Source organism: Pelodiscus sinensis, chromosome 23 (genome assembly GCF_052426305.1).
Source record: "Pelodiscus sinensis isolate ZL-2025 chromosome 23, ASM5242630v1, whole genome shotgun sequence".
Taxonomy (NCBI): Eukaryota; Metazoa; Chordata; order Testudines; family Trionychidae; genus Pelodiscus; species Pelodiscus sinensis.
The window spans coordinates 21,398,503-21,425,633 of record NC_143074.1 but is presented as its reverse complement, the minus strand read 5'-3'; the positions used below and the strand labels follow the sequence as shown (position 1 = coordinate 21,425,633).

The following is a 27,131-nucleotide window of genomic DNA, read 5'->3' as shown; positions in this document are numbered from 1 at the left end:
GCAGCTGTGGGTTTATTTCAAATCCCAAGTATTGTCTTTACATGTCTTCTGGGTCTGTGGGGGTGAAAATAAGCACTATGCCTTTAAATGTGGACTAGCTAAGGGTTGGAGCGCTGTCCCTTTAAAAGCACATTGCAGAGAGTTAGAATATAGCCTTTGTTTAACTCCTGGTGATTGTTCCCAGTGGACTGCACTGGAATGGTTTCCAGAGACCAGAGGGGGCTAAGGCGTGGGGCCAGCAGGCAGCCGGCAGCTCCAAGCTGTTCAGACCATACAAGGAGGAAAAGAGAGGGACGGGGAGAGATCCGCACTTCCTGCGATGGATTTGGGAGGTGACATTAAATAGTTCTTCCTGGTTCTGGGAAGTGGGCAAGGAAGGGGTTGAAGTATGGTAAGTTCTTCCATCTTACTAACGTGTCTGTGGGCTGGAAGGGGAGGGTGGGAGCGAGCTGTTCTTTGTAAACATGAGACATACAGAGCAGCTAGTTCTTTGCTGCTTTCAGTGTATTTTCCTTCCACATCCTTTCAATCTCTGCCTTTCCTTTCTCCCTTCACAACTCAGGGCCTCTTGTCTTTCATTTAATGAAACATCCCCTTAATTAAATTTAATTTAACAAATCCCAGGAGAGATTATCGCATGACAAAAAGCAATCTGATTTTATTAGTAGTCGTAAGGTGAAAGAATGAAATCTGTGCATTTTTATCAGTCCTCTTCCCTCCCCCGGACTATGTGCAATTCACGGGGTTCGTAAATTGCGATGAAAGGAAATGTCAGATTTGCCACTTACCCTGAACTGATCTGATTAACGTCCTATTCATGTTTGCTACTTCTGGGGTGGGTTTTTTTTTTTTAGTTCCTGGAATGATGTTATTCTGAGTTAGAATGTGCAGGGTATGTAATTCCATGAATGTTCTTGCAGATTTCTATGCATTTGCCTTGTAGGGTGTGGGTATTTGATTTCGCAGCTATCAGCGACGATCAGAGAACAACAAATGATAATACAAAGGTTGTTGGGGAGTAAGGAAATTTAAAGAGAAATAACAGATTTCCAGGGGAGATGTCTGTGAAGCAACAACTAGTTTGCCCGCTGTCGAGATCTGCTGCATATGTCCCTTTGCCGAAGAGTACAATTTTGAACAGCCAGACTCTGAATAAGAATCAGTGACTCCTTTACACTTTGCATTGTTAATTTTCTTGGTGGATTCCCTCCCTCCCCCTTTTTCTTGTTGGCTGAACTAGTGAGGTATTGACAGCGATGGGAAGGGGATGTGTCTTCCAGAGTCATGTTTCAATATCCTGACAGGCCACAGCTGCCAGACACTTGCACAGCTTCGAATCCCTTGGACAGGATGCACTTCCTTTACACAGATTTTTGATGTGCAAGTGACCTAGTTTTCGACAGTTGTTCCAAATAGTGAAGACCGGGGTTTGGAGCCTAAATGTGTTCAGAGCTTGGGAAATCTCGTTCCCAGAACCCAGCCTGCCAACATCTGTCCAAATCACCTCCCTAGCCATCACCAGAGTTTACATGTGGGTCTGGAAATAATTGAACGCACACAGGTCAGGCCAGAAAAGGCAAAGAAAAGAGAGAGAGACGGAGTCAACTGATAGTGAGTCAAGTTCAGTAAGAAATCCAGCAGGGTCTAGCCTGACTACAGGCGCTGCCATTGTTTGTGGCCACAGTCGTAGCAGCCTGATGTTCCTGAATGAGGAACTGTTAGGAAAATAGAGATCTTTTGCCCGTGTCCTTTTTGCTGTGGCCTCTGGGGCTGTTGCACAGATTTGATGCCTCGCTGGATAGCAGCCAACAGGCCTGGAAATGTAACTGATGGAAGTGACGATGCAAACTGGAAGTACGGGGTGGGCGGACAGACTTGCTAGGCCCCTGGGCAAAGTGCAGGAGGCTCCTGGAAGGGATGGGGCCTGAGGCAGAAGGGGCGGGGCTGAGGGCAGGCAGTTGTCAGCATGCCAGGCCGCGTCCCCCATCCCAGGCAGCCCTCAGAGCCGGCCAGAGCGCGCCACACGGCGAGCCGGGAGCCCAGGGCCCTTTTGAGTCGCCAGGTCCTGAGGCAACGACCTCCTTTCTCCACCCCCACCTCCCTGCAGCCGCTTGACAACACAGCTCTGGAGCAGAATGTGAGGGAAGCACGAGTAAAAGCAAAGACAAATATAAAATCAGGATTCAAGAGAAGGGTTTCAGACCAGTGGGCTTCTGGATCAGGGCCAGCTTGGTACAAAACGCACGGGCTCCGAGATGCTCTCTCCCCAGTAGAAGCAGCAGTACAGTGCATATCCCCTCCCCGCATCTTCCTCCCGCCTCCCATAGACTGAGCTTCACCCATCCCTGTGCCAACCCCCCAGCTTGCTGGCCCTCCCTCCTGGAGCCCGGCTGGCAGGGTTTGTCTTGCCGACACCTTTCCTGCAGGATCCCTCCCACACCCCGGTACCCGCACCGGTCGCCAGGACAGGGAATTCACAATAGGACCCCGGCAACAGCTGGGGTTAGGCTCCCTCTCCCCCCCCCCCCCCCCGGTCTGGTTACGCGGCCATGCATGCTGTGCGCCACCCCGGGCTGGTGCAAAAAATATGGGCCTTAACTAAAAGGTGCGGAGCCCAGTTGCGCTGGGAGAGCGTGTCGCGTGGTCCTGGGGCCGTGGCGGAAGAGGGTTTAGCTGGGAGGAGTGGGGGCCGGGAGAGGGAAGGAGGGAGATCGGGGGGTGCTGCTCTGCTTGTGGCCGGCTACAAGGTTTCATTCCTCTGCGCAGCTTCCGTTCTGCCTTTGTGAGCTGCGTGGGGGGGGGGGGGGGGGGGAGGTCCCCGGCTGTTTTTTTCCCTTCCTGACGGAGCTACAAAGTTCCCCTCACTTCCCTTGCCGGAGCTGCGTCTCTCAGATGAGACAGGCTGCTGGGATGGTTTTGGGGAGCGTGGGGGGAGGGCAGGATGTTGTGTGTAAACTCAGGGCTGGTGAAGGGTGATGGATCGGGCTGCTGGATTTCTGTGGTGTGGCTGCTTGTCCACTGGGAACTAGTGGCACATAGGTTCCCAAACAACCCTCGGAGACTGCCAATGTCCGGTCCCCCCTCCTTAGCTGTACGGTCCGTGGTAACCACAACTGTTAACGGCGCGGTTTTATGCTGCTGTAAAAGTGAGTTGTTACCATGGGAACAGTAAGGAGAGTGCCGGGCATATATCTGCTGCTGATCAAGTCCCGAGCAGTCTCCGTCCTGCGGTGGATACAGACTGCATCTCCAGGAATCAGTGTTCCCTATCAATTTTTCCATCCGTGTGTGGAATAAATTTTGTTTTGTGCACCGAGGCATGTGCAGTTGTGCACCACCAGTAGACACACACGCTGTGAGTGGCTTTGGGTACTCTGCTAATCAGCTGGGCAGTGCCTGAATCCTGGGCGGCCACCCACGCGCTCAGCTTACAGGGAACAGAGCATGGTGGGGTTAGTGTGTGTGTGGGGAGCACAATGTATCGCCACTAAGGATGTGAAGGTTTAACCCATTAACCAGTAAGACTCACCGTTAACAGCCCCTATCTGTGGGGTGCCCTGGCTCTCGACTATGGTATCCCAGCCAGTGCAGCCCCTGCCTGCAGTGGGGCGGGGTGTTCCAACCCCTCTCCCCACTTGTCCTCCCTTTAACCGGTTAACCAGTGAAACAATATGGTTAACCAGTCATCCAGTTAAATGGGATTTTTCATCCCTAGTCCCCCCAACCAGGCATGGTGTGCAGCAACGGAGAGGAGGCGATTGATCATAGTCTGGGGCACCTGGTGCTGGCCACTGTCGGCAGACAGGATACTGGGCTAGATGGACCTTTGGTCTGACCCACTACGGCCATTCTTATGTTCTTATGTACTGCCCTGTTCACATCAGGACACTGGAACAGTAGGTTCGGGGATTCAGGAGAGCCACAGTCAGCAGGGGGTCCCGTGGGGCCGGTGGTGTTGAGGGGCTGGAACCCTTTTCAGCAAGTAATTGAGACTGCTTGAAAGTCATAATCCTCTTGGGGGTGCTGCAAGTTTTCCCACCACAACCTGATTGAGAAGAAACATAAATTTAAGATACTGGACGTTAATGTTACAATACCTGACGTCTCGGGATAGGCCTCCTGCAACCAAGGGTTGAATGACTCCCATTCAGCTTACTCTACACACCCACTTTCTCTGGCAAATGCTTAGATACCCCCGTGGTGGCCGCTCTAGAGAACGCTGCAATAGCTAGCTGGAAACTGGAACTGTGACTTGAAGGGCAGCAAAAAAATTGTGCTGTTCCCCTGCCCTGATCTGCAGAAGAAAGGGCTCCATTCAGTGTGGAGTGGATGACTTTCTTTCCTACAGGCAGTGGGCACTGGACACTGGATAAGTAGCTGTGATGTGATTCATAAAAAGCTAATTTATAATTTCTGGGAATATAATCCTGTTTGATCAGTGTTATTCAGTTCTTCTTTCTTTTAAAATTCAGTGCACTTAACGACTCGATGAGGGTTTATGAATGTTTAAAAATTGCTTTGTGCTCCCTAAAGTAATTTGACAAGTCTGACAGCTATTGATTAAAAACCTGGAATTATTCAGCCCGCAGGATGACTTGGGGGATTAGATAGAAAGGGTTTTTCTTTTTTTTTTTTTTTCAAATGTGGAAGGAAATAAGAAGTTGGAAAGTAAATATGTTCTGGAATATTTTTGAAAAAGCCATTACCAGTGTGAAATTAAATTGAAATTAGAGACTTGGTGTGGAGCTGAAGGAAGAAAATGCTGGCTTGGCTATGAAGGTTTTAGGGAGCAATCCACCAGACCTCTCAGTTGGACCTTGCAAAGTGCTAGCCAAAGGGCTCTGTGATGAAAAATCCATTCCCAGTCTAACTGCAGATGGATCCTTAGAGGAACTAGGGATGTGAAAGTGTCACCGTGTAAACGGTTAACCCGTCAGCCTGGGCTCATCGGTTAATGTTCACAGTTACATGCAGGCTCTCAGTACATGCAGCTTTCTAATTCGAACTACCTACTCCGTGCCGCGTGTAGCCGCGGGCACGGAGTCCGCACTAACGGGGATTTAAAAATGGCGGCGCCTGGCAAGATGCAAATGAAGCCCAGGAAATTTAAATCCCAGGCTTCATTTGCAACTTCGAATGACTACATTAGCCACCCTAGTTCGAACTAGCGTGGTAGTGTAGACATACCCTAAAAGGCTGTTACAAGGAGGAGGGAGAAAAATTGTTCTCCTTAATCTCCGAGGACAGGACAAGAAGCAATGGGCTTAAATTGCAGCAAGGGAGGTTTAGGTTGGACATTAGGAAAAACTTCCCAACTATCAGGGTGGTTAAACACTGGAATTAATTACCCAAGGAGGTTGTGGCATCTCCATCACTGGAGATATTGAAGAGCAGGTTAGACAGACACCTGTCAGGGATGGTCTAGATCCGGGATACTCAACACATGGGCTGCATGCGGCCTACAGCCTGTTTGTTTGCGGCCTGCGGTGCAGTTTGGGTTTATGCGGGGCTGAACACACGGCCCGCCGTGGGGAGCCAAAACAAAAAAGGAGTCAATAGAATGGTCTTCTGTTGATACGCGTTTAGTAGTTAAGTTCCTGGACGGTCATTGCTCATTAAAAGTGCTGCCATGTGGGTGGAAATGGGGTAACTATTGTATTTTATTAACATCAGCAGAGCTGACTTAAATGGGGCCTGCGTGTTGTGTAGTCTTGCCTTAATCTTTGTACCCCGCTCCTCTCCCAGCCGGTCCCTACCCCTTCCCTCCTGGGCTGTATTTTTTCTGGCAGGTGTTTGGGATGTAGTCTGCATAGTCTGCCTGTGTCAATGTAGAGAATCCAGTGGGGTCTGACGTTGCTGGCCATGGCTTCCGTAGGTCAAAAATTGCTTTGCGCCAGCCATTTCCCATTGTGTTTGTGGTAGTAAGAAATGTCCTGCGGTTCTGGAGAGCGTGCAACAGGGGGCGCTAACGCACATTGCAAATCTCGATTACAGTAATGTAGCCTCACAGCTCCTGTGAGTGGAAGGTGTATATTTTACAGATGAAGAAACTGAGGCACAGAGAAGTGAAGTGACTTGCTGGGAATCATGCAGTGAGTCAGTGGCAGGGCTAAGATTAGAACCAGATCTCCTGACGCCCAATCCCCATGCCATTCATCTCGCACTTCCAACTTTTGCACTCCAGTTTCGTGCGGGAGACCAGGAAGTCATTGCATAGACTCTCTTTGATGGTTTCACAGGAAAGGAGGAATTTCACCCCTTTCCGAGGGCCGCTCTGCTGCAGGTAAGCACGCCCAGACTTCTGAGAGTTAGTTGTGACTTGCTAACGGGCCTTGGCATGCCAGTGCCTTCCAGAAATGAATCTGTCCTTGCAAGAGCAAGAATTTGCTGTTGCGGGCAGGGAGAGGAGGCAGGGGCGTTTATCTGTGATGTGAGATGTTGTGACTATAACAATAAAGCAGGGTGGCCGGGTTTACCCAAGTTGGTTGATTCTGCACACGTGGAAGTTAATGGCAAACAGAAAAAAAAAAAAAAGGCCTATGAAGAGTTGTGTGTGCCAGTTAATCACATGGCCATCTGCTCTAGCTCAGCTTTGCTTTTAGCCGGAGAGGTCTGGGGAGGTGACTAGAACCATTTTTGACTAAACACTTAGCTTTAAAGCCAGTGGACTCGGTGGTCTGTCTTAGTGATTGCAGTCGACTGGTCCCACATCGAAGTCCTGTCCCTGCATGCACTGGGCTGAGCATAAAACCCAGGGTGGGTTCGTGGGGGTCTGGTTTCTTCTTTAGTTGGTCAAGGCAGCCCTCGGGGTGTTGCCCACGGGACTCAAGCCCAGTTGTCTGTCGTTCCTGCAGCAAGCCCAGCTCCTGCTTCAGTGCCCTCCCTCCCACAGTGAAAGTCGGTAGTAATACCGGCCCGGGGTGCCCTCTGAACTTGGCCATCTCTGATTAAATGAGTTTTTCTTTCCTCCGGCATGATTTAGTTCTTATCTTCAGCATGAAGGATTTATGTGAAGAAAGTGTAGAGACTTTGAAGGACAATTCCCCCTCCACACACACACACGGGCAATAAAATCCTGTTTAATCAGTTAACTGAGTAAGCAAGATCCCACACTCCTTGGGAACAGCTGGGCAGCTACCTCCGGCTTTCCTGGGGCTGGATGTGGCACCAGCTGCAGGTAGGGAGGATAAGGCAGCTGCTGAATGTTAGGTGGCAGGATGAGTCTTCCAGTGGCCTAATGGATAAGGTGTCAGATTCCAGAGCGTGTGGTTGTAGGTTTGGGCTCCTTCCCTGGGAGTAGTCAACTGGGCTGGCTGCAGTGGCCTGCCCACCACAGATGGACTGGAGTGCCTGCTTTGTGGTATGCTAAGCTGCTCCAACTAGGCTGGAGCAGAACCTTGGCTACTGGTTAACCATAATGGGTAAGCATCACGCAGTAAGGATGATGCTAACTGGCTAACCAGTCATATCCCTAACATTCACTTGCTGACAATGGTTTCCCCTTTGCTGCTGCAGTGGCAGGAAACTCCTTCAGCAGAAGGACTGTTCCCCCCTGTGCTGTGAGAGAGAGAGTGTGTGCAAGGCTGAGCTCCTCGGGGACAGGGGGAGCGTGATCCTGCTCCTGCAGTGGTGTGTTTAGTGCAAAGGCTGTGATGGCTGGGTTGGTGAACGGGGCAGCCTGCTAGTGCTAAGACCCAGACCCAGGCTGTGTTTGGAGTGTGCCTGGCACTGCCTCCTGCTGCTCCTACCCCCAAACAAGGGGAGACCTCAGCTGGAAGCATGTTGGCCACAGTGCGTAACAGGTGGGTGAATGTTGTGTCAAACCCCTCTTCCAAATGCATAGAGGTTCCCTAGCGGGGTGGCAGCTGTAGGTGGGTTAGTGAGGCTAGAGGGATGTGCATGTACCTGGGCAGTCGGGGGCACCAGAAACACCTAATCCACCGGGACCAATGCTGCTGCTGGCAGCAGACCCTGTAAAGGCAAGCTGCTGCGTTCAGAACCTGATATAAAATCCTGTTTAACCAGTTAACCAATTAAAGGGGGGGAGCTAGGGGTTGTTCCAGCCCCTGCTGGTTAACCATAACCTGCTAAGGGTAAGGCTAACCAGTTAACCATTCACACCCTACTTCCCATCCACAGCAGAGAGGCGGGACCCACACAGGAGACCTTACTTCAGGCACTGAAACTCGTCCGTACCACTGGTACCTGTAAAACACACAGGGCAGTAGCATCCATGCTGTGCAAGCCCTAAACCTAAAGCATCATTTGTTGCACTGTTTCCCTCTGGCAGCAGACAGGCCAAGAGAGTCAGCACCCTGATGCCCTGTATTCTGGACTGGAAGCCCTGTGGAGAAATGCACATCCCAGGTTGGGGGCTGACGCCTCCCCTGGTCTCACTAGCTAGCAGTCCGTGCCGGCCATCTAATTGATTTGTTTCACAAGGAGCTGTACAAATCCACTGCTAGGAATTGGCTTGCCGCTGCTGGCCAACTGAATCTGTTCATTTCCTGGAAACTCAGCCAACCCCTCTCTTCCTAATTGGATTGCTGCTGTTAGTGTTTTTGTGCTGCGCCGGCACGGCATCCTGACCCGCGCTTATGGATGCTGAGGGGGTGTGGAGATTACGGCTGTGGACGGATCTAGAAAAACTTGTCAGAAATGATTGTGCTGATCTCTTAATTCGGGTCTAGGGAGGAGATTTGCAAAGACTCGGTGGAGTACAAGTGGATAGGAAAGGAGTAAAACTTGTCTGAGGCATGCACAACAATCTGCTGTGAGTCTGATGTTCTTAGCTGGACTGATTGCCCTGTACGGCTTTCCATTTCAACCCCAAGCAGTATTTGAACCTGTTGAGTTTGCCCCCACTTACCAATGCGAAGCGTGTTTGCCAGTCACAGATCAGCTGGAGTGATTCTGAAGTTGGGACCCGATCATTGCCTATTTAAGATCACCCTCCATATCCGCACACGGCTCTGCTGTCAGTTCTGGCGTAAGCAGATTGCTGTCTCCGAACGCTTCCGTTATGCAGGATTTTCAAGTTTTCATCTGATGGAAGCAAAGACCCTGTCCTGTGGCGAAGAGAGGTCTGAGCTGCAAGTTTACTTGACGCATTGATCCTCATGGACAGTAAATACCAGTCTTCTTAAATCATTGTCAATGTATCATTTGTTTAAGGGAAGTGGTGTATGGTTGACAAGACTGTTCAAAGATTTCTAATGCATGACTAAGAAAATGAGATAGGTTTCTTCAAAGGGATATTGGCTAGATGGATAAGGCCTAGCTTTAGATTTTGCCTACCTTTACAATTTTGTTGTCATTTTGTTCTTTTGAGCCCTTAAAAATTATCCTGCAAGGAGAGTTGAATGACTGGTGGATTTTAAATCAGGCTTGAACCAGAAATAAAAACGTTGAATTTTTTTGGTGCACGGAAGAGTCAGGAAAACAGCATTTAGGGTTGAACAAAGGCTTTTGTCTCCTTTGACCATTTTAAAATGGGTTTGAAATTTTTAAGAATAAAACTAAAGGACATTTTGAGATGAAAAGGGTTTTCATGCTGAGAAATTGAAGCGGTTTTGTTTTTAACTCAGTGCAATGAAACATGTTGATTTGAATGTGTGAAACGTTATGGTGTCTTTGAATCTGTATTTTTATCTGGAAAAAAATTTAGCTGATTCGCCCCCCCCCCCCATTCTGTCTGTAAGTACTTGCAGTACTAAATGCCAGGCACATAGCTTACAGGGGTGTTCTGTTCTGTGACACCAGCTAAGCACTAGCCCTTTATCTGCCTCAGTTTCCCTGGTGGGTAAAATGGGTCTAATTTCACATCTTATTTCACAGGAGGTCTGTGAGAAGGAAGGAGTGAATGGTGAACTGTTGCTTTAAGGTTCTGTAATACTTTCCAAAGTGGAGAGGGGAGAGAATATTACAGCATTCTGCAGTAATGGGCCCAAACATGCCACTGTATTTTTGCAGTGTTTGGGGGGCATTCCAGTAGTGCACATATTGTTTTAATACAACACCCTGCAGAGTCCTGGCTGTAGGACTGTGACTGTGACGTGCACTGCTCCCATGGGCTGGCAGCTTGTTGAAATTCAGGAGAATGTATGTCAAGTGTTGGGAGAAGTGAAGTCCTTGTACATTTCAAATAAAATAGGTGCAGGAGTAAAGCAGGCTGGGCAGAGCTGAGCCACAAGGGGAAAAGAGAGAGCAACATTCATGGGTCACTTGTTTGCCAAGATACACCCAGATAAGTCAGGTATTTGTCGTCCCGGCCTTGGCACACCTTCCGTTTTATTAATAGAGCGTCCCGTGTTCAAACATTTCCAAGCTGATCGTAATGATTTTAGCAAGCCAGGATGTTCTCCGAGAAGCAGCTTGCCTGGAACTCATTTAAATCAAACCAGTGGTGGTGCGTTGCAAAACTAGGTCAGCGGATGGCAAGAAAACAACTGTGAATTAAAGGGGGCAATTCTGCTCCCCTTGCACCAACACAGGGCGAAGTCTGGAACTCTTAGGCAGGTATGTCGTCCCCTTGGAATAATCCAATTACTCCTGGCAGTAAAGCCACTCATGGGCTTCTGTGTTTGCAGGATCTGGCCCTGAGTCGGGGGTAGCAGACTCCATGGATGTCATGGGCACTGCCCCGGTAGGAAGCAGTTCTCAGAGAGAGGACACTCGACTGTGTTTGTTTAATATTCTAAAAGCAGAGCCGATCGCTATTTTTATCGCTTGCTCCCTTCCCACATACAAAGTCTCCGGTGGTGTTCAGCTTGACAAGCCGGGCTGCAGTTATGATGCCCAAAAATCTTGACGCTGTCATGGAGTGAGGAGGGAATAAAATCCCTGGCATAGATGAAAGAGGCAGGGAGTCGGAAATGCTGCGTGCGGCTGTCCTCTCAATCCTTGGAGAGGCTTCTTAAATTACATCGGGGAAGCCAGTCTGGTGCACAGCGGATGTGGCTTTCAGGCTCTACTCTGGAGCTCGTCGGATTGCACAGCTGTGAGGAAGCAACTTGCACAACTCTGCAATCAAAAGCATTAAAGCGTTTTTTCTCCCCCTCTTTCAAGGCATGAATGAGGCAGGGTGTCAAAAACAGGCCAGCACTAGTTCAACCAGCTGCGGTCCTCATTTTTGGTGTGCAGATAAAGTTTCCTCTTGCGCAAAGGCAGCAGAGCCCTGTCCAATCATTCACTCCTTCTCATAGCCCTCCTGTGAAATAGGCCTGGGAAATTAGACCTATTTTACTCACTGGGGAAACTGAGGCAGATAATGGGCTAGTGATCGGTTAGAACATAAGAACGGCCATACTGGGTCAGACCAACGGTCCATCCAACCCAGTATCCTGTCTGTCAACAGTGGCCAATACCAAACGCCTCAGAGGGAGGGATCACAACAGGTAATCCTCACGTGATCCCTCTCCTGTCACCCACCTTTAGAGAAACAGAGGCTGGGGACACCCTTCCTACCCACCCTGGCTCATAGCCATTAATTGATCTAACCTCCTTGAATCTATCTAGCTCTCTTTTGAACCCTGTTAAAGTTCTAGCCTTCACCACATCCTCTGGCAAGGAGTTCCACAGGTTGACTGTGCGCCGAGTGAAGAAAAACTGCCTTTTGTTTGTTTTAAACTTGCTGCCTATTAATTTCAGTTGGTGACTTCTAGTTCTTATATTGTGGGAATAAGTAAACAACTTTTCCGTATTCACTTTTTCTGCACCCATCATGATTTTATAGACCTCTATCATATCCCACCCTTAGTCTCCTCTTTTCTAAGCTGAAAAGTCCCAGTCTTTCTAATCTCTCTTCATATGGGACCTGTTCCAGACCCCTCATCATTTTTGTTGCCCTTTTCTGAACCTTTTCCAGTGCCAGTGGGTTTGGGTTCACAGTGGTTGTGGGGCGGGGGCGGGTCACAACAAGTCAAAAGTCCTGGCTCTCCTGTGCATTGGTGTTTGGAACCTCAAGCTCATAATTTTCTCTCGTTACTTTCTGTGCTCCTGACACTAGCCGTTTGGGATTTGCCTGCATGTGTATCTCAAGGGCTGCGGGGTTTCTAGGGTCTCCATAGAGCACTGCTAGCGTTTTAGTCGACACCAAAAAGCACCTGGAATTCGCCACCTTTGAGTTTCACTACAATCCCGGGTTGGGGTTGCTAAATTTTGGAAGCCTCACCAGCAGTGAGAGCTGATGCAAAACCCAGTCGTTCGGTTGAGTTTTTGAGTGTGTTTAAAACTCAAAAGGGAAACAGGGAGGGGAAGGGAAGAGTGACGAGAACCAGCAGGGTGAGAACAAGAGCAAATATTTGTCCTACCGCCTCTGGAATAAAACCCGGATTTTTCCCACCTCTGTAGGCAGCAGCCGCTCTAAACTCTGGGCGGGGCTCTCGGATGGACCTGCCAGAGCATGGACCCCTCTTTTTATTTGGCATGGTCTGAACAATGCGGTTGGGAGCCAGTTTTTAACAGCAAGCCTTTCCCCCATTCCTGCCAGTGCCCTGCATGTTATTAGTGTGCTGTCTGCCAACAGGGGCCTAGCGCTGTCATCCGCAGACGCATGGAGTGGGGGGCCCTCTGCGGGTTTCCGTAAGGTTCTGGTTTCCTTTCGATGAGGTGAGAACATGGTTCGTTATTGACACAAAAACAGCTGGGGAGTGGAATGAATCGTCTTTCCCAATCGCCTCGCTAAAGCCTATAGTTAATTAAACATCAGCCGGGAGCTGTGTGCGTCGCAGAGGGTGCTCCACCGCTGCTCGGGTCTGGGATCAGAGGGGGAGCGCCCCCCTGGCTACGTCGGATCCCATGTGGCCCAGATGCCCCATGGCCCGGGAATGTGGCTCGGCTAAGACTTGATGTCTGTAGTAGAGATGTGAATGGTTATGAGATTAACTAGTAACCTCCCCCTGAATGGGTGCTGGTTAACAGATTACTGCCTGCCACGGGTAGGGGGCTGCTCCAGCCCCATGGGACCCACGGCAAGCAGGGGAGGGGGCGTCCCAGCCCAGCCTGCCCTCTCCCCTTTAATCAGTTAACTGGTTAAACTTAAAGTTTAACCAGTTAAATGGGATTTTACATCCCTAGTCTGCAGTGTGAAGGCCCCCAGCAGTCACAGATTGGTGTGGGACGGCACTGACCCAGATGATCCTGCCCCATCTGACAGGCAGCGGTGCCCCAGCGAAGCTGGTTCTGCTGCCTCACTGTATCGGCTCTGGGCGCCAGAGAAGCTGTCGCTCTCCCCAGGGCTGGTGTTCACACTAAGGATGTTCAGTATCGACTCAGTAACTAATCGAATAGTTAATGCATTTGGCATTGACTATTCGATGAGTCGATAGGGCGCCTTGGCCTTTGAAGTGTAGCAACAGTCCTAGGCGAAAGCGCCACGTGGAGCCCAGGGTCAGCCCAGTGCATGCGGCATTTCAAAGCGGCAGCACCGCATGGAGCCCGGGGTCAGCCCAGTGCATGCGGAATTTCAAAGCGGCAGCACCACATAGAGCCTGGGGTCTGGCCCCAGACTTCAAGCCGTGCCACCGCTTCGAAGTACCCCCTCTTCTCCGTCCCCCCAGATAGAGGCAGCAAGGGGGGGGAGAAGCGACTTGTCGACTATCCTGTCGACTCTCCGATAAGCATTTGCTTATCGGCTAGTCGACTAGTCCTTCACATCCCTAGTTCACACTTTTCGCCCGGGCTCAGCTTGTTGAGAAAACAAACCCAGAACCTACAGGAGCCTCCTGTCGTTTTGAAACACGGACGTGCCCAGCGCAGGCCCTTCAGAGCGACGTCACTTGGCAGCGCCTCTGAAACCCTGTCCGGGCTGCACGGCAGCTGGGAACGGGGCTGGGCTTGTGGTAGAATCACGGGCATGGGACAGAAGCAGGATTGATTTCGACTGCACTGGGGCAGGATTGATTTCGGCCTCCTTGTCCTGTCCCAAATCAGCAGCCGCTCAAGTCCCCGAAAATTGTCACCTTGTGAATTTCTCAGCTGCGGAATCCTAATCCCCTGTGATTTTATTATTATGGTGCTTGTAGGAGAACGAGCTCCACCTTTCTCAAGCCGCCTACTTCCCTCCCCCACCACGGTCGGATTTATTGGTCCTCCATGTGCTATGTAAATGAGACGTCCTCTATGGAGTGACTCAGTCCCGGAAAGTCGTAAGTTACTCATAAGCAGACAAGGCTCTTTCATGTGATTCCCGCTGAGAGATGAACAGAGTCCTGAGAGCCGAGGCATGATGCCTTCCAGCCAGGGACTGGAGTGAGTCACCCTCCCCTGGGGGTGTCTGGAGAGACCTTTCCTTTCCCTGTGCTTCAAGCCGGGATTGAGCGAGTCTGCAGGACGGAGTCGGGTAGCCACAAATACAGCCAAGCAGTGGGGGGACAGCTTAGGGGGGTTGATGATGGGTAACAGAGCCTTTTCCCTCTAGGTCACCCGCTTGAACCGAGCCCAGGCTGAGCAGACAGCCCATCAGGGCCCCCCGAGAGCTCCTTCGGGGCTAACGTCCGACGGCCTGAGCTCAGCCCGTTTCCAGAGACCCACAGCGTAAAACCGTCACTGGCAGGAATGGGGGGGAGGGAGGAGAACTGCTTTCCCCTCTCGGTGATGGGGTCAGGAGGGCTCATTGGCAGGGTGTGGGAAGGAAGGCGGGAGCTGTTGGCTTCTAGGTCTGCTAGGCCAGCCCCTCGTGGCAGCACTGAACTCACCACGTTGGCTGGCCTGGGTGCTCCCGCGGTTGGGGCATGGGCGGTGGGAGGGGGGCCAGGGCAGTGTGGGGGCGGGGTCAGAGTGGTGTGAGGGGGGCAGTGCAGTATGGGGGGCCAGGGTGGTGTGAGGGGGGCCAGAGTTGTTGTGGGGGGAGCAGCGTGGTTGTGAGGGGTGGGGGCCAGGGCGGTTGTGCAGGGCGGGGGCCAGCGTGGTGTAAGGGGGGCTGGCAAGGTGTGAGGAGAGGCCAGGGCTGTGTGAGGGGGGGCAAGGCAGTGGGAAGAGACTGGGGCGGTGTGAGGGGCAGGGCCAAGGAGGTGTAAAGGGAGCCAGCCAGGTGTAAGGAGAGGCCACGTGGTTGTGAGGGGGGCCGGCAAGGTGTGAGGAGAGGCCAGCGCAGTGGGGGGGGGGGGAGCGGGGCAGTGTGATGGGGGGCAGGGCAGTGGGGGGGACCGGGGCGGTGTGAGGGGGGCCGGTAAGGTGTGAGGAGAGGCCAGGGCTGGGAGGGGCAGGGCAGTGTGATGGGGGGCAGGGCAGTGTGAGGGGGGCAGGGCAGTGGGGAGGACCGGGGCGGTGTGAGGGGCAGGGCCTAGGAGGTGTGAGGGAGGGCTGGCAAGGTGTAAGGAGAGGCCAGAGCTGTGGGGGGGGGCAAGGCAGTGAGAGAGGGGGCCAGTGCGGTGTGAGGAGAGGCTAGCACAGTGTGAGGGGGGCAGGGCAGTGGGGAGGACCGGGGCGGTGTCAGGGGCAAGGTCAGGGCAGTGTGAAGAGGGCCAGCATGGTTGTGAGGGGGGGCCAGGGCAGTGGGGGGGGGGGGAGACAACGCGGTGGGAGGGGGCAGAGCACACAACACACACTCTTCAGGCTGCTCCGCAGACCCATGGCGCCACGTTGGCCCTCTGGGGGCACAGCTGCGGAGTGGGCGCTGACTCCTGGTGCCCGCCACGGGGGCACGAGGCCAGTTTCCCCCCGGCGTGTACCGCAGGGTGGGGCAGTGCCGGGAGGGCGGTGGCTTTGAGCCCTTGTGTGTGCTGGCAGGCGAAGGCTGGGGGGGGACTCCCGTTGTGGGCGGGCTGGACTCTGCTCTGTGGGGTACATGGCCTGTGTGTTTGGGAAGCCACCTGCCGCTCCTATTCCCAATGCACCGGAGGGGGTCAGAAAGCCCTGCAGCCCCTCGCCTGCGGGATCAACTCACGGCTCCCCCGCACGCCCTGCCGGAGGGAGGGGAGTCCCTCTGACATTCAGTGGAGAATTGCTGATCCCGTGGCCAGCCTGGGCCCACCAGCAGGTCTGTCGGGAACAAGGGCTCTTCCCGTTGGCTTTCTGTCCACGCTGCCCCTGCTGGAGTCCTTCCCCAGGCTGAGGTGCTGCCTGCTGTGCTTGTTGTGTTGAGTTGTGTTGTGTTCGTCTCCCCTGCCCATTGTGAGCTTTCTCTGCCAGCTGCCCTCAGGACTGGCATTTCCCCACCATCCAGCTTCCGTGTGGCTTTGGGTGTGTGTGTGGGGAGGGGCGGGGGGTCTGTGTGCTCCTAATGGGACCTTTTCTTCTACCACCCACCTGCTGCTTTGACCCCTGGGCAGGGAGCGAGGGGTGTGTGTAATGGGGAAGGGTGGTGGGTGGAGGGGCGATTGGGGTGTGAAGAACAGGCTGGATGGGTCTAGGGCAACTGACCTAAAGGGACGCGTTTGTGTCAATGAACCGGGCGGGGCTGGGGTTTGCTTTCCCCAGCTGGGCCTTCCCCCGCTGCCCATGGTGTGGGGGGTCCGTGCCCCATTTGGTCTGATCCCACGGAGAAGCTGCTCCTCTGCCTCTTCCTGTTTTGCGGGTCTTGGGAAGGCCTCAGTCCCTGCCGTGCGCAGAGGAGTTGGGTGGTGATGGGACAACACAGCAAGGCAGAGGCTGCGGCGCACACGGGCGTGGGTGGGAAAGGTATTTGCACCGACAAATCTGCCAGCTGCTCCTACCAGGGAGTGGCTCCTGGCTTGCATTGCCGAAGGAACTCTCCCTGCTAACCTCTGACAGAGGGGGACCTCTGCACCCTGCTACTTCCTCTGCCCCAGCCGGCGCTGTGTGCCCTAGGGAGAAGCCGCCGCTCTTTGCACCCGCAGCCTCCCCCCGCATCCAGCCTTCCTGCTCGGCACAGAAAGGCACGCAGCACCTCAGAGCACAGGGAGGGCCTGATGCTGATTCCAGCTGCCCTGGCTGGGGATTGAGCCAGTGGATCGAGAGGCGATTCGGGCACTGGCCGTCTTCTCTGCCGAGGAAGAAGTTCACATCCTGGCTCAGGCGTGAAAATGGTTTGTGGCCAACTCCTTTGTGGGTGTGAGTAATTTCATACCGTGAAATGCTCGCCCTGAGGCAACCTCCTTTCCAGGGTCAAAACTGTTTGGTAGAAAAAAGGTTTGAATGTGGTACAAAAAATGGGACGAAGAGCGTGTTGGGCCACAGTTGGGGAGCCAACACGGAAAGGAATAGAATAGAATAGAAAGTGAAGGGGGAGATGCTGGCTTTGGATTCTGAGGCATAGTCTACATTCGAAAAGATGCCGTCACATGCGATGGCCTTTTACCGGGAGAGCCACGCTGTGGAGATCGATCTCGTGGGGGGCTCATTTAGCGGGTCGACTTTGCCCTCTCGTGTAGACCTGACCTAATCAATTTAAAATCCAGGTAAGCCAGTGCAATTCCAGAATACAGGTGCATTTATACTGTTTTAACTCATGCATCAGTCAGTTCCGGGGGATGTCTTTTCTACCCATACCTGGTTTCCACAAGGATTTCACATCACCAAAGCTATCCCCATGTAAAATCACCCCAGAGTCAGAGCTGGGATTGAATTAGGTGAATGACTGTTGCAAGAGATGCCTCTTTAGTTTTCTGTGTTGATCTGTTTCAGCAAAAACAACAATTTGTTACTAAATTTGTGACTCTTTAAAGTGCCACCAGACTGCTGGTTGTTTTTACCTTTTTAGGCAACACTCAGACTGGTTTAATGCATCTATGGCAGGGCTTTGCATCAGTTTGACTAGTTTTCCATTTACATCAGGTTACTTTCAAAGAGGTCACTTTTGTACTGGCCCAGTGCTGAGCCTGGGACTCTGGGATCTATTTCTTACTCTGACACTGACTGACTGGATGATCTTGGTCAAGTCTCTTCCTATCTCTGGGCCTGTTTCACTTATGTGTAAACTGAGGATGATCATAACCCCCTACCAGAGCGGGGTGTTGGGAGAACTAATTCCTAATGTCTGAAATCCTTGGCTGGCAGGGACTGTGAGGGTACAAAGCATTGTTAAAGCCTAGCCAGTCTAGTTTCACGTCTCTGAATGAATGCAAATGGTGGAAGTTACCTTTGATTGATCTCTTTGCTTTTAGTTATTTTGGGGAGTGGTACTGTGAGGAACTGAGGATTTTTTCATATGATCATTATTTGTTCATGTGATGTGCAGATAGCTCAGAGATTTAGGTGATGTCCTTCACAGTAGGCAGGTTGAAAACTCTCAGAGGGGTAACCATGTTAGACTGTAACTTGAAAACAATGCGTAGTTCTGTGGCACCTCAGGGCACGTCTACACTGCAGGGCAAACGTCAAATTAAGATACGTAGCTTCAGCTATGTAAATTGCGTAGCTGAGGACGAAATAGCTTAACTCGGCTTTTGGCGCTGTCTACACAGGAGGTAGTCGAAGGAAGAGCGCTCTTCCTTCGACATCTCTTACTCCTCGCGAAATGAGAGTTACAGAAGTCAGAATAAGAAGTCCTCCAGCTTGACACTATTTTGAAATAATGGCTTGCTGTGTAGATATGCATTTTGTTATTTCAAAATAATGTCAGTTATTCCGAAAGAATGCTGTTGTGTAGACATACCCTTAGGCTATGTCTAGACTGCAAGCCTCTTTCGAAAGAGAGCGTCTAGACTGCACGCGGAACTTTCGAAAGAGCAAGCCGCTTTTTCGAAAGAAAGCACCCAGTGAGTCTGGATGCTCTCTTTCGAAGAAGCCCTATTTACATTCAAGAACGCCTTCTTTCGAAAGAAGCACTTTCGAAAGAAGGCATTCTTCCTCGTGAAATGAGGTTTACCGCCGTCGAAAGAAAAGCCGCGTTCTTTCGATTTAATTTCGAAAGAACGCGGCTGCAGTCTAGACGCAGGTGAAGTTTTTTCGGAAAAAGGCTACTTTTCCCGAAAAAACCCCTGAGTCTGGACACAGCCTTAGAGACTAACAAAAATATACAGAATGATGAGCTTTCGTGGGTTAGACCCACTTCCTCAGATAGGCTGGAGAGGAAATGACAGAATCTGAGAGAGATCTATGTAACAGCAAAAGAAGTACCTGTTGATTGTAGGACCTGTGTTAATGAAGCAAATGAAGTGTCCCATGCACAGCTTTTGATGTGAAAATGCAGATGTTAAAGGCAGAGGAAATTGGCTTTGTAGTGCGTTAACCAGTTAATGTCTTTAGTCAAGCCCTGGGTAAAAGGGTCAAACTTACAGATGAATTTGGTTCTGCAGACTGTCTCTGTAATTGGGTGGGTGACATTCTTTTGTAGACGAATGGCTACTTTTAAATCCATGAGTGAGTGACCAGGTAGGTTAAAATGTTCCTCCCACAGGATTCTGTGTGTTACCATGTCTGATGTCTTATTGGTGTCCATTTATCCTTTGTCACAGAGATTGTCCAGTTTGGGCAACACCCATGGCAGAGAGGCACTTGCTGGCACTTATGACCTTAGTGAATGGGCAGCTGTATGAGGCCCTGATGGTGTGGTTGATGTGGTTAGGGACTGCGCTGGTGTTGCGTGAACAAAGTGGACAGAGTTGGCGACGGGGTTTGTTGCAGGGGGAGGTTCCTGGGGGAGTGTATCTGAGCGGATTTGCTTCAGGTTGGGGGGCTGTCAGTAGGTGAGGACTGTCTTGTGTCCCCCAGGCCTGTGAGAGGGAGGGATTGTTTTCCAGCACGGGTCGGTGTGACACTGCTCCTGGCTGGGTGCATATGAAAGAACACAGCGCCGGGCTATGCTCTCCGGCCAGTCCAACAGCAGCTTGGCAGCCCCTTCTCTTCCTGCGAGCTGTGAGCCCGGCAGAGGTACAGTCACCCCATTTCCCCTGGGATCTGTGCCCAGGTACGCACAGTCCAGTGGAATCCAGATGAGCCCCTGGTAAAGCAGAGGCAAAGTCGTGCCCCGTAGACGCTCTGCAGCAATTAGGACCTAGCGAGAACCGAATCCAGAGGAAGCCAGCGTCTGCAGCTCACTGGCTCCGACTTGGCAGCTGACATTTACGCAGCTCTATTTTTTGTTTTAATCAAACTGTATCTGAGCGGACAGAAGGAAGGCTTCTGGCGCGAGACATGTCCTGCAGGTACAGAACACCCACGCACTCCCCATGGGAAGGAACACCCCCAAAGCCTTTCTCTGCTGGGAGAGACCTGGGCAAGGAGTCCGGGGCCCCTGTCCCTTACAAGGTCCTTCTCACCCACACGCTCAGCTCCTGACCCCTGACTCCTGTTAAGAGAAACCCCGGTATTGTTATGTTTGGGAAGTGAGGGTTCCCTGCTGTTGTAGCTCTGACCTGGCGCTGGGAGATCCAAACTGTTTTGGCAACATCAGCTAATCATGGGACAGGAAGGGTCTTACGACCCTCTTGGAAGGGGAAACTGATGCGACCTAGGTTCTAGGATGCAACATTTCTTCTCTGGTCCTTGCTCCGTCTGCCAGAACCCAATGCCCTTTCCCCATGGTTCCCTAGAGATTTGAACAGACCTCATCCCTCTTGCTTTGAGATCCTCCTTGATGATGATTTTTTCTACAACATTTAGCACTCCTTTTCTTCTCTTTTGAATGCATTTCTCCGCCATGTTCCCCTGCCTTGGTAGCCTATTCCCAATGAGGCTGCATCCTCTGGACTGGAGGTGGGCTATCCTATCCTTCCTTACTTGGAAGAACAGTGGTTTAAGCCTTATCTATACTTACCTAGAGATCTATGCTCCGGAAATCAATCTTGCAGGGTTTGATTTAGCAGAGCTAGTAAAGACCCACTAAATCGAATGCTGATGCTGCCCTCCTCGACCCCTTGTTGACCATGGGGTCGTGAGGAGTAAGGGAAGTCGAGGGGAGAATTTCTCCCATCAACCTCCCGGAGAGGGGCTGCTGCGAAAATTTGATTTAATGTATGTTGACTCCAGCTACACTATTCTCATATCTTAAATCGCATTCCCCGCCCGCCCCCCTGTGTAGACCTGGCCTTAAGTCTTGAAATGTGACCGTCCTCTATGAACCTTGCTCTATCTATGCTTCACATCTGGGTTTGCAGTCTGACCTTTTTGATGACTTACAGGTTCCTAGGGATGTAAAATCCTGTTTAATCAATACAGGTTAAATACAACATTTAACCAGTTAACCACTTAAACAGGGGTAGGCAGGGCCCGCTCCACCCGGCCTGGCCATGGGTTAACTGTAACCGGTAAGGATCACCCGGGTAAGGATGATGTTTACCGGTCAAGCATTCACATCCCTAGAGCCTGTGTTCATTAGTCCTATTTTCAGAGGGTAGCAGCAGGTGTGGGCTGTGGATAAGGCCGGCATGCAAGCACCACTGTGTCCTTATCCACAGGCACGTACAGTCATTTCATTTCAGGCTGTGACAGGATTTTGACTTTTCAAGAGTTTCTGCATTTGGTAAATGTAATTGTTTAGCTCCCGTGTTCAAAGAGGCTGCCCCTGGACTTGCCTGGATATGTTGCCTGCTGGCAGCCAAGTGACACCAGCCTGCCCAGCACTGTGAAATCTCCCACTGCATTTTCTGATTGGGAAGCCCAGCGCTGTGGGATTCGGCCTTAAACATGGAAATCACTATTCCAAAGTAATTGCCTGGGCTCTGAGCAACCCAGGCCTCTTTTGGCTATCACGCAGCGCTCATCTGTCAGGCTACCTTGATCAGCAAGAAAATCACCCATCAGGAGTGGCCTGTTAGTGAAAGTCAGTGAAGAAAAATGGAGACGTCAGTAAAAAGTAGCGAGGTGATTTATAAAAATAGGTTTCCTTTGCCCGTGTGCGGGTCTGGGCTCCGCGGGGACTGTGTAATCAGGATTTACGGCCGTTGGTGTGAGGGTTGAAAGGTGGTTTCTGTGACAGCTGACACGTATGACTGCCGAGAAGCCTGCCTGGATCCAAAGTCGGAGCCATGCCGCTTCCGATGGGCAGGTTTGAATATGGGACTGGGGTGTATGTGGAGGTGCTCGGGGTCCTGTCTGAAGGAGGCTGAACTATCAGTGGGAAACGAGTTTGGTTGGAAGAGAGAAGTGAAGGGCGGGGGAGGAAAAAGGGGCTGTTGCTGACTGGAGAGAAACGCTGGGAGTTGAATGCAGCGGGCACAATTTGCGAGCTAAGAGTGTTCATCCAATCAAGCACTTGGATTGGCTTAGGCCTTTCTTAGTGCTTTATAATCTCCTTTTAACTGCGCAGCAGACACTCTCCAGATTAGAAGGCACAGAAATGCAACAGGCGTGCTGAATATCGCAAGCGCTCGTGGGCCGTCGAGTTTGTCAGAGTGAGGAAAACAGGGGATGTGCCAATGCGAAAACAGAGTTGTGAACAACAAACTTAATAGACCCGATTCGTCTCCTTCCGTTTGACAGGAAGCTATTCCGAATTCAGATAAGGAGAAGGATGCCTCTTATACCCCTAAAAGGCGCACACCGTCTATCCAGCAATGATGCAGACAGGCAATTGGAAGAAATTAGCTCTGGCCAGTAGTGCTGGCTTTGGGGGGGGGTGGGCCTGCACGGATAAAATGCTTCCAGTCAAACCTCAGCCTTTTAGTCCCCTGTAGAAGGTGGGTTCATTAAAACCCTAATAATGGAAAAGATCAGAAGTGGGTTTGGACTAGGGCTGTAAGAGTGCAGTCGATTAACTGATAAGCAAAAGCGTATAGGTTAATGCTATAGACTACACACATTTCCTTCCCCCCGTCCCTTGCCAGTAATTTTTTTAGCAGGCTGCCCAGCTTAGTCCTGGCTCATACTGGGTCCAGGACCTACCCCTGCTGTGGCTCTGCAGTTAAAGTATATTAGGAGCCAGGCAGCTCAGCTCAGTTCTGGCTTGCGCTGGATCCAGGAGCTCAGATTCCCTCCCTAGACAGGGACTGCTGCCATCCCACGCTGCTGCCTCTTTATTAGCGGCAGCATCACAAAGTGACAGACAGCTGGTCCACGAGGGGAGCTGGGTTTTAAACTGGCTCCCCTCATGGACCAGCTCCTGCCGGGCACTCTGCACTACTGCCTCTGATACAGAGGCAGCAGTGCAGAGTAGCGGGGGCTCCCCAGGAGCGAGGCCGGAGTGCACTGACTGCTAGCCCCGCCCCTGGGGACTATAAAAAAAGTTGACTAACCAATAAGAATTCATGAGGTTATTCGACTATTCAATTAACCGATATTTGACACTCCTGGTCTGGAAGAGCATAAGCAACATAGGCCCTGCACAAGTCGTGGGCAATAACGGATTGCTTTTAATTTCTAACCACAAGGCCCGTTGCTCGCCCGATAGAGCAACTGATCAGTGCAGCAAATGAGCATCATTTGTAAAGGAACCATTCTAAGGCTATGTCTAGACTGCAAGCCTCTTTCGAAAGAGAGCGTCTAGACTGCACGTTGAACTTTCGAAAAAGCGGTTTGCTTTTTCGAAAGAAAATATCCAGTGAGTCTGGATGCTCCCTTTTGAAGAAGCCCTATTTACATTGAAGAACGCCTTCTTTCAAAAGAGGAACTTTCGAAAGAAGGCATTCTTCCTCGTGAAATGAGGTTTACCGCCATTGAAAGCAAAGCCGCGTTCTTTCGATTTAATTTCGAAAGAACGCGGCTTGAGTCTGGACGCAGGGGAAGTTTTTTCGGAAAAAGGCTACTTTTCCCGAAAAAACCCCTGAGTCTGGACACAGCCTAAGTGTCTCATGTGCTGACTCACCCATTTCCTTTTATGTCTTTATTTTGGATTTTAAAGGTTTTTGTGTTTATTTAAGGACCAAAGGGGGGGAGGGGTTAGAAATGCATTTCGCGTCATGGAATGATCCCCAAGTTTAGCTGCTGCCTGTAAATCCCTGTGTTTTTACAAATGCAACTATTGTCATTAAATAAACCAGCGTAAAAGGCTGTGTAGATGCTAATAAGTTCATTTGTATTTGCCGTATCCAAATTACAGCGTTTTAAAAGGCTACTTGGACGTTTGAGACCTAAGACTGATACACTGGGTGGATCCTGCAAATGGTTACTAGCGTCGTCCGGGCTCACTCTGGTGGCTGGTGCTGGAATCGGCTGTGGAGTGGCGCGCCCCTTGCAGGCGGCCATATTCTGAAAAAACTGAAAGTGCAGTAGCGCAGCAAGACTCAGACAGGCTGGCTGCATGCCTGGCCCCACGACACTCCGGAAAGCGGCTGACTGCTGGCATGGCGGGAAGAGAGGCTGCTGCGTGTGCTGCTCCTGCCCCCAACTCCACCCTCACAACTCCTATTGGCCGATTCCCAGCCAATGGGATCTGCAGGGGGAGGTGCTGGCAAGAGTGGACAGCTCACAGAGCTCCTTTGCCTCCCTCCCTCTAGGGGTGTGCAGAGACGGGCCAGCAGCCAGCCGCTTTCAAGAGCAGCACGGGCCCCCGGCACACAGGTAGCCTGCCAGAGCCCTGCTGTCACCACTGAGAGCCACCCGTGGTACGTGTCTCCTGGCTGAAGACTGTACCTCCCACGCCCCACACCCTGCCCCAGGTCAGTACCCTTCCTGCACTAAATTCCCTTCTAGAGCCCACACCCCTCATCCTCTCCTGCACCCCAATCCCCTGCCCCAGCCCAGAGCCCCCCCTGCACCAAACTCCTTCCCACAGCCCACACCCCTCATCCTCTCCTGCACCCCAATCCCCTGCCCCAGCCCAGAGCCCCCCCTGCACCAAACTCCTTCCCACAGCTCACACCCCTCATCCTCTCCTGCACCCCAATCCCCTGCCCCAGCCCAGAACCCCCCCCGCACCAAACTCCTTCCCACAGCCCACACCCCTCATCCTCTCCTGCACCCCAATACCCTGCCCCAGCCCAGAACCCCCCCCGCACCAAACTCCTTCCCACAGCTCACACCCCTCATCCTCTCCTGCACCCCAATACCCTGCCCCAGCCCAGAACCCCCCCCGCACCAAACTCCTTCCCACAGCTCACACCCCTCATCCTCTCCTGCACCCCAATCGTCTGCCCCAACCCAGAACCCCCCCCGCACCAAACTCCTTCCCACAGCCCACACCCCTCATCCTCTCCTGCACCCCAATACCCTGCCCCAGCCCAGAGCCCCCCCTGCACCAAACTCTTTCCCACAGCTCACACCCCTCATCCTCTCCTGCACCCCAATCGTCTGCCCCAACCCAGAACCCCCCCCCGCACCAAACTCCTTCCCACAGCTCACACCCCTCATCCTCTCCTGCACCCCAATACCCTGCCCCAGCCCAGAACCCCCCCGCACCAAACTCCTTCCCACAGCTCACACCCCTCATCCTCTCCTGCACCCCAATCGTCTGCCCCAACCCAGAACCCCCCCGCACCAAACTCCTTCCCACAGCCCACACCCCTCATCCTCTCCTGCACCCCAATACCCTGCCCCAGCCCAGAGCCCCCCCTGCACCAAACTCTTTCCCACAGCTCACACCCCTCATCCTCTCCTGCACCCCAATCGTCTGCCCCAACCCAGAACCCCCCCGCACCAAACTCCTTCCCACAGCTCACACCCCTCGTCCTCTCCTGCACCCCAATCCTCTGCCCCAACCCAGAACCCCCCCTGCACCAAACTCCTTCCCACAGCTCACACCCCTCATCCTCTCCTGCACCCCAATCGTCTGCCCCAACCCAGAACCCCCCTGCACCAAACTCCTTCCCACAGCTCACACCCCACATCCTCTCCTGCACCCCAATCCTCTGCCCCAACCCAGAGCCCCCCTGCACCAAACTCCTTCTCACAGCTCACACCCCGCATCCTCTCCTGCACCCCAAACCCCTGCCCCAGCCCAGAGCCCCCCCGCACCAAACTCCTTCCCACAGCTCACACCCCTCACCCCTCCCATATCCCAATCCCTTGCCCCAGCCCAGAGCCCCTCCTGCCCCAAACTCCCTCCCACAGCGCACACCCTTCACCCCTCCTGTACTCCAATCCCCTACCCCATCCCAGAGCCCCTCCTGCACCAAACTCCCACCCACACCCCTTACCTCCTCCCGTACCGCAACCCCCTGCCCCAGCCTGGAGCTTTACCCCTGGAAATATTTTGGTGAAAGACAATAACCAAAACATGGCTCCTCGTGTTTGAAGGGTTGCGAATGGCACTGAAGCAGTGGTAGGGGGCACCATGCAAGGGAGGACAGGTTTGCAGGTTAGGCGGGAAAGAAAGAAGAAATTAATGAGTAACAAATGTAATTCTGGCAGCCGGCTTCTTGCTTCCTGCAGTTTCCCTTAGTTGGCTGGAGGCCAAACACAGGCACTTAGTGCTAGAGCAGTTTCACCCCAAGTGAAACTAATTAGAAACAGAAAGAGAAACTGACCAGGCTGGTTCCCACTGCATGCTGACCAGTAAGGATATAAAAAACGGTTTCTATTGTAACCGTTAAAAATCTTTGTTCTGCAGAGCCCGCAGGGCAGTTGGCTCCCTGGGAGCGGGAGCCGATGCGTGCGGGGAGCCAGCTTAAGCCAGCCTCACTTCTGAGGAACCGGCTGCTGCTCCCTTACAGGCTCCGCTACAGAGCCAACAGCGCAGGGTGGAGACTGGCTCCCAGGAGGGGGGCCGGGAGCCAGCGTGTAACCGTAACAAAAATCGATTAAGCATCAGCTTCTCATTTAAACCATTGAACCAGTTACACCCTCAGAGCCCTGCTGAACAAGTACAGAGAGTAAAGCAGCCTCCATCAGGAGAGTCCTGTGCCGATACATTTGTATCCACATCCATATCCACACAACTGAGCCACGGATCTAAAGCGGATCTCCGCGGATTTGCAGGGCTCAGTTAAGCAGAGGTTAAGGATAGTTTCAGATTAAATATCAGACTAAATATTCTTTGATTCAGGGTCTGATTATAATAATAATTATCAGGTGTGGTGGGCGTTCCCAACTCTGTAGCTGAAGTTGGCTGTGTCCAAGTTGTGATTGCTCACCATCTCGGCAAATCGGGCGCACGTCTAATAACACTAGGCAGTGAAATCTTTTTAAAAAATCTATTATTTTGATCTTGTTGTTGTTTCTGTAATCTTCAAGGCCTGGGTGGTTTTCTGTGCCCTTAGCTCCTGGATTAACTATTTATCTGGAACGAAAGGGGAGGTAAAAATAAACAAGTGTGGTGCAGTCAAGGGCATTGTGCCATTTGCTGGCGTTTCTCTAGCCTGGTGACTTGGTGTGTGCGGTTCCACAGTGGGCAGCTGGCAGCTCCACCCAGCGGC

General features: G+C 52.1%; 1 protein-coding gene across 15 annotated transcripts in view; it reads left to right on the top strand.

Annotated features, from left to right (window-relative positions):
- DAB2IP (DAB2 interacting protein) overlaps positions 1 to 27,131 on the top strand; it is a 372,254-nt gene that overhangs the window by 246,976 nt on the left and 98,147 nt on the right. The window contains exon 1 of one of the 15 annotated variants that reach the window (XM_075905453.2): positions 70 to 332. The exons of 12 other annotated variants lie outside the window; for them this stretch is intronic. In XM_075905453.2, coding sequence (XP_075761568.2) covers positions 199 to 332 — 134 coding nt within the window. In that variant the 5' untranslated portion in view covers positions 70 to 198. Of the gene's footprint in view, positions 1 to 69; positions 392 to 7,729; positions 9,127 to 27,131 lie in introns of those variants that run through there. 2 more of the 15 variants (XM_075905455.2, XM_075905458.2) reach the window with 2 other exon arrangements.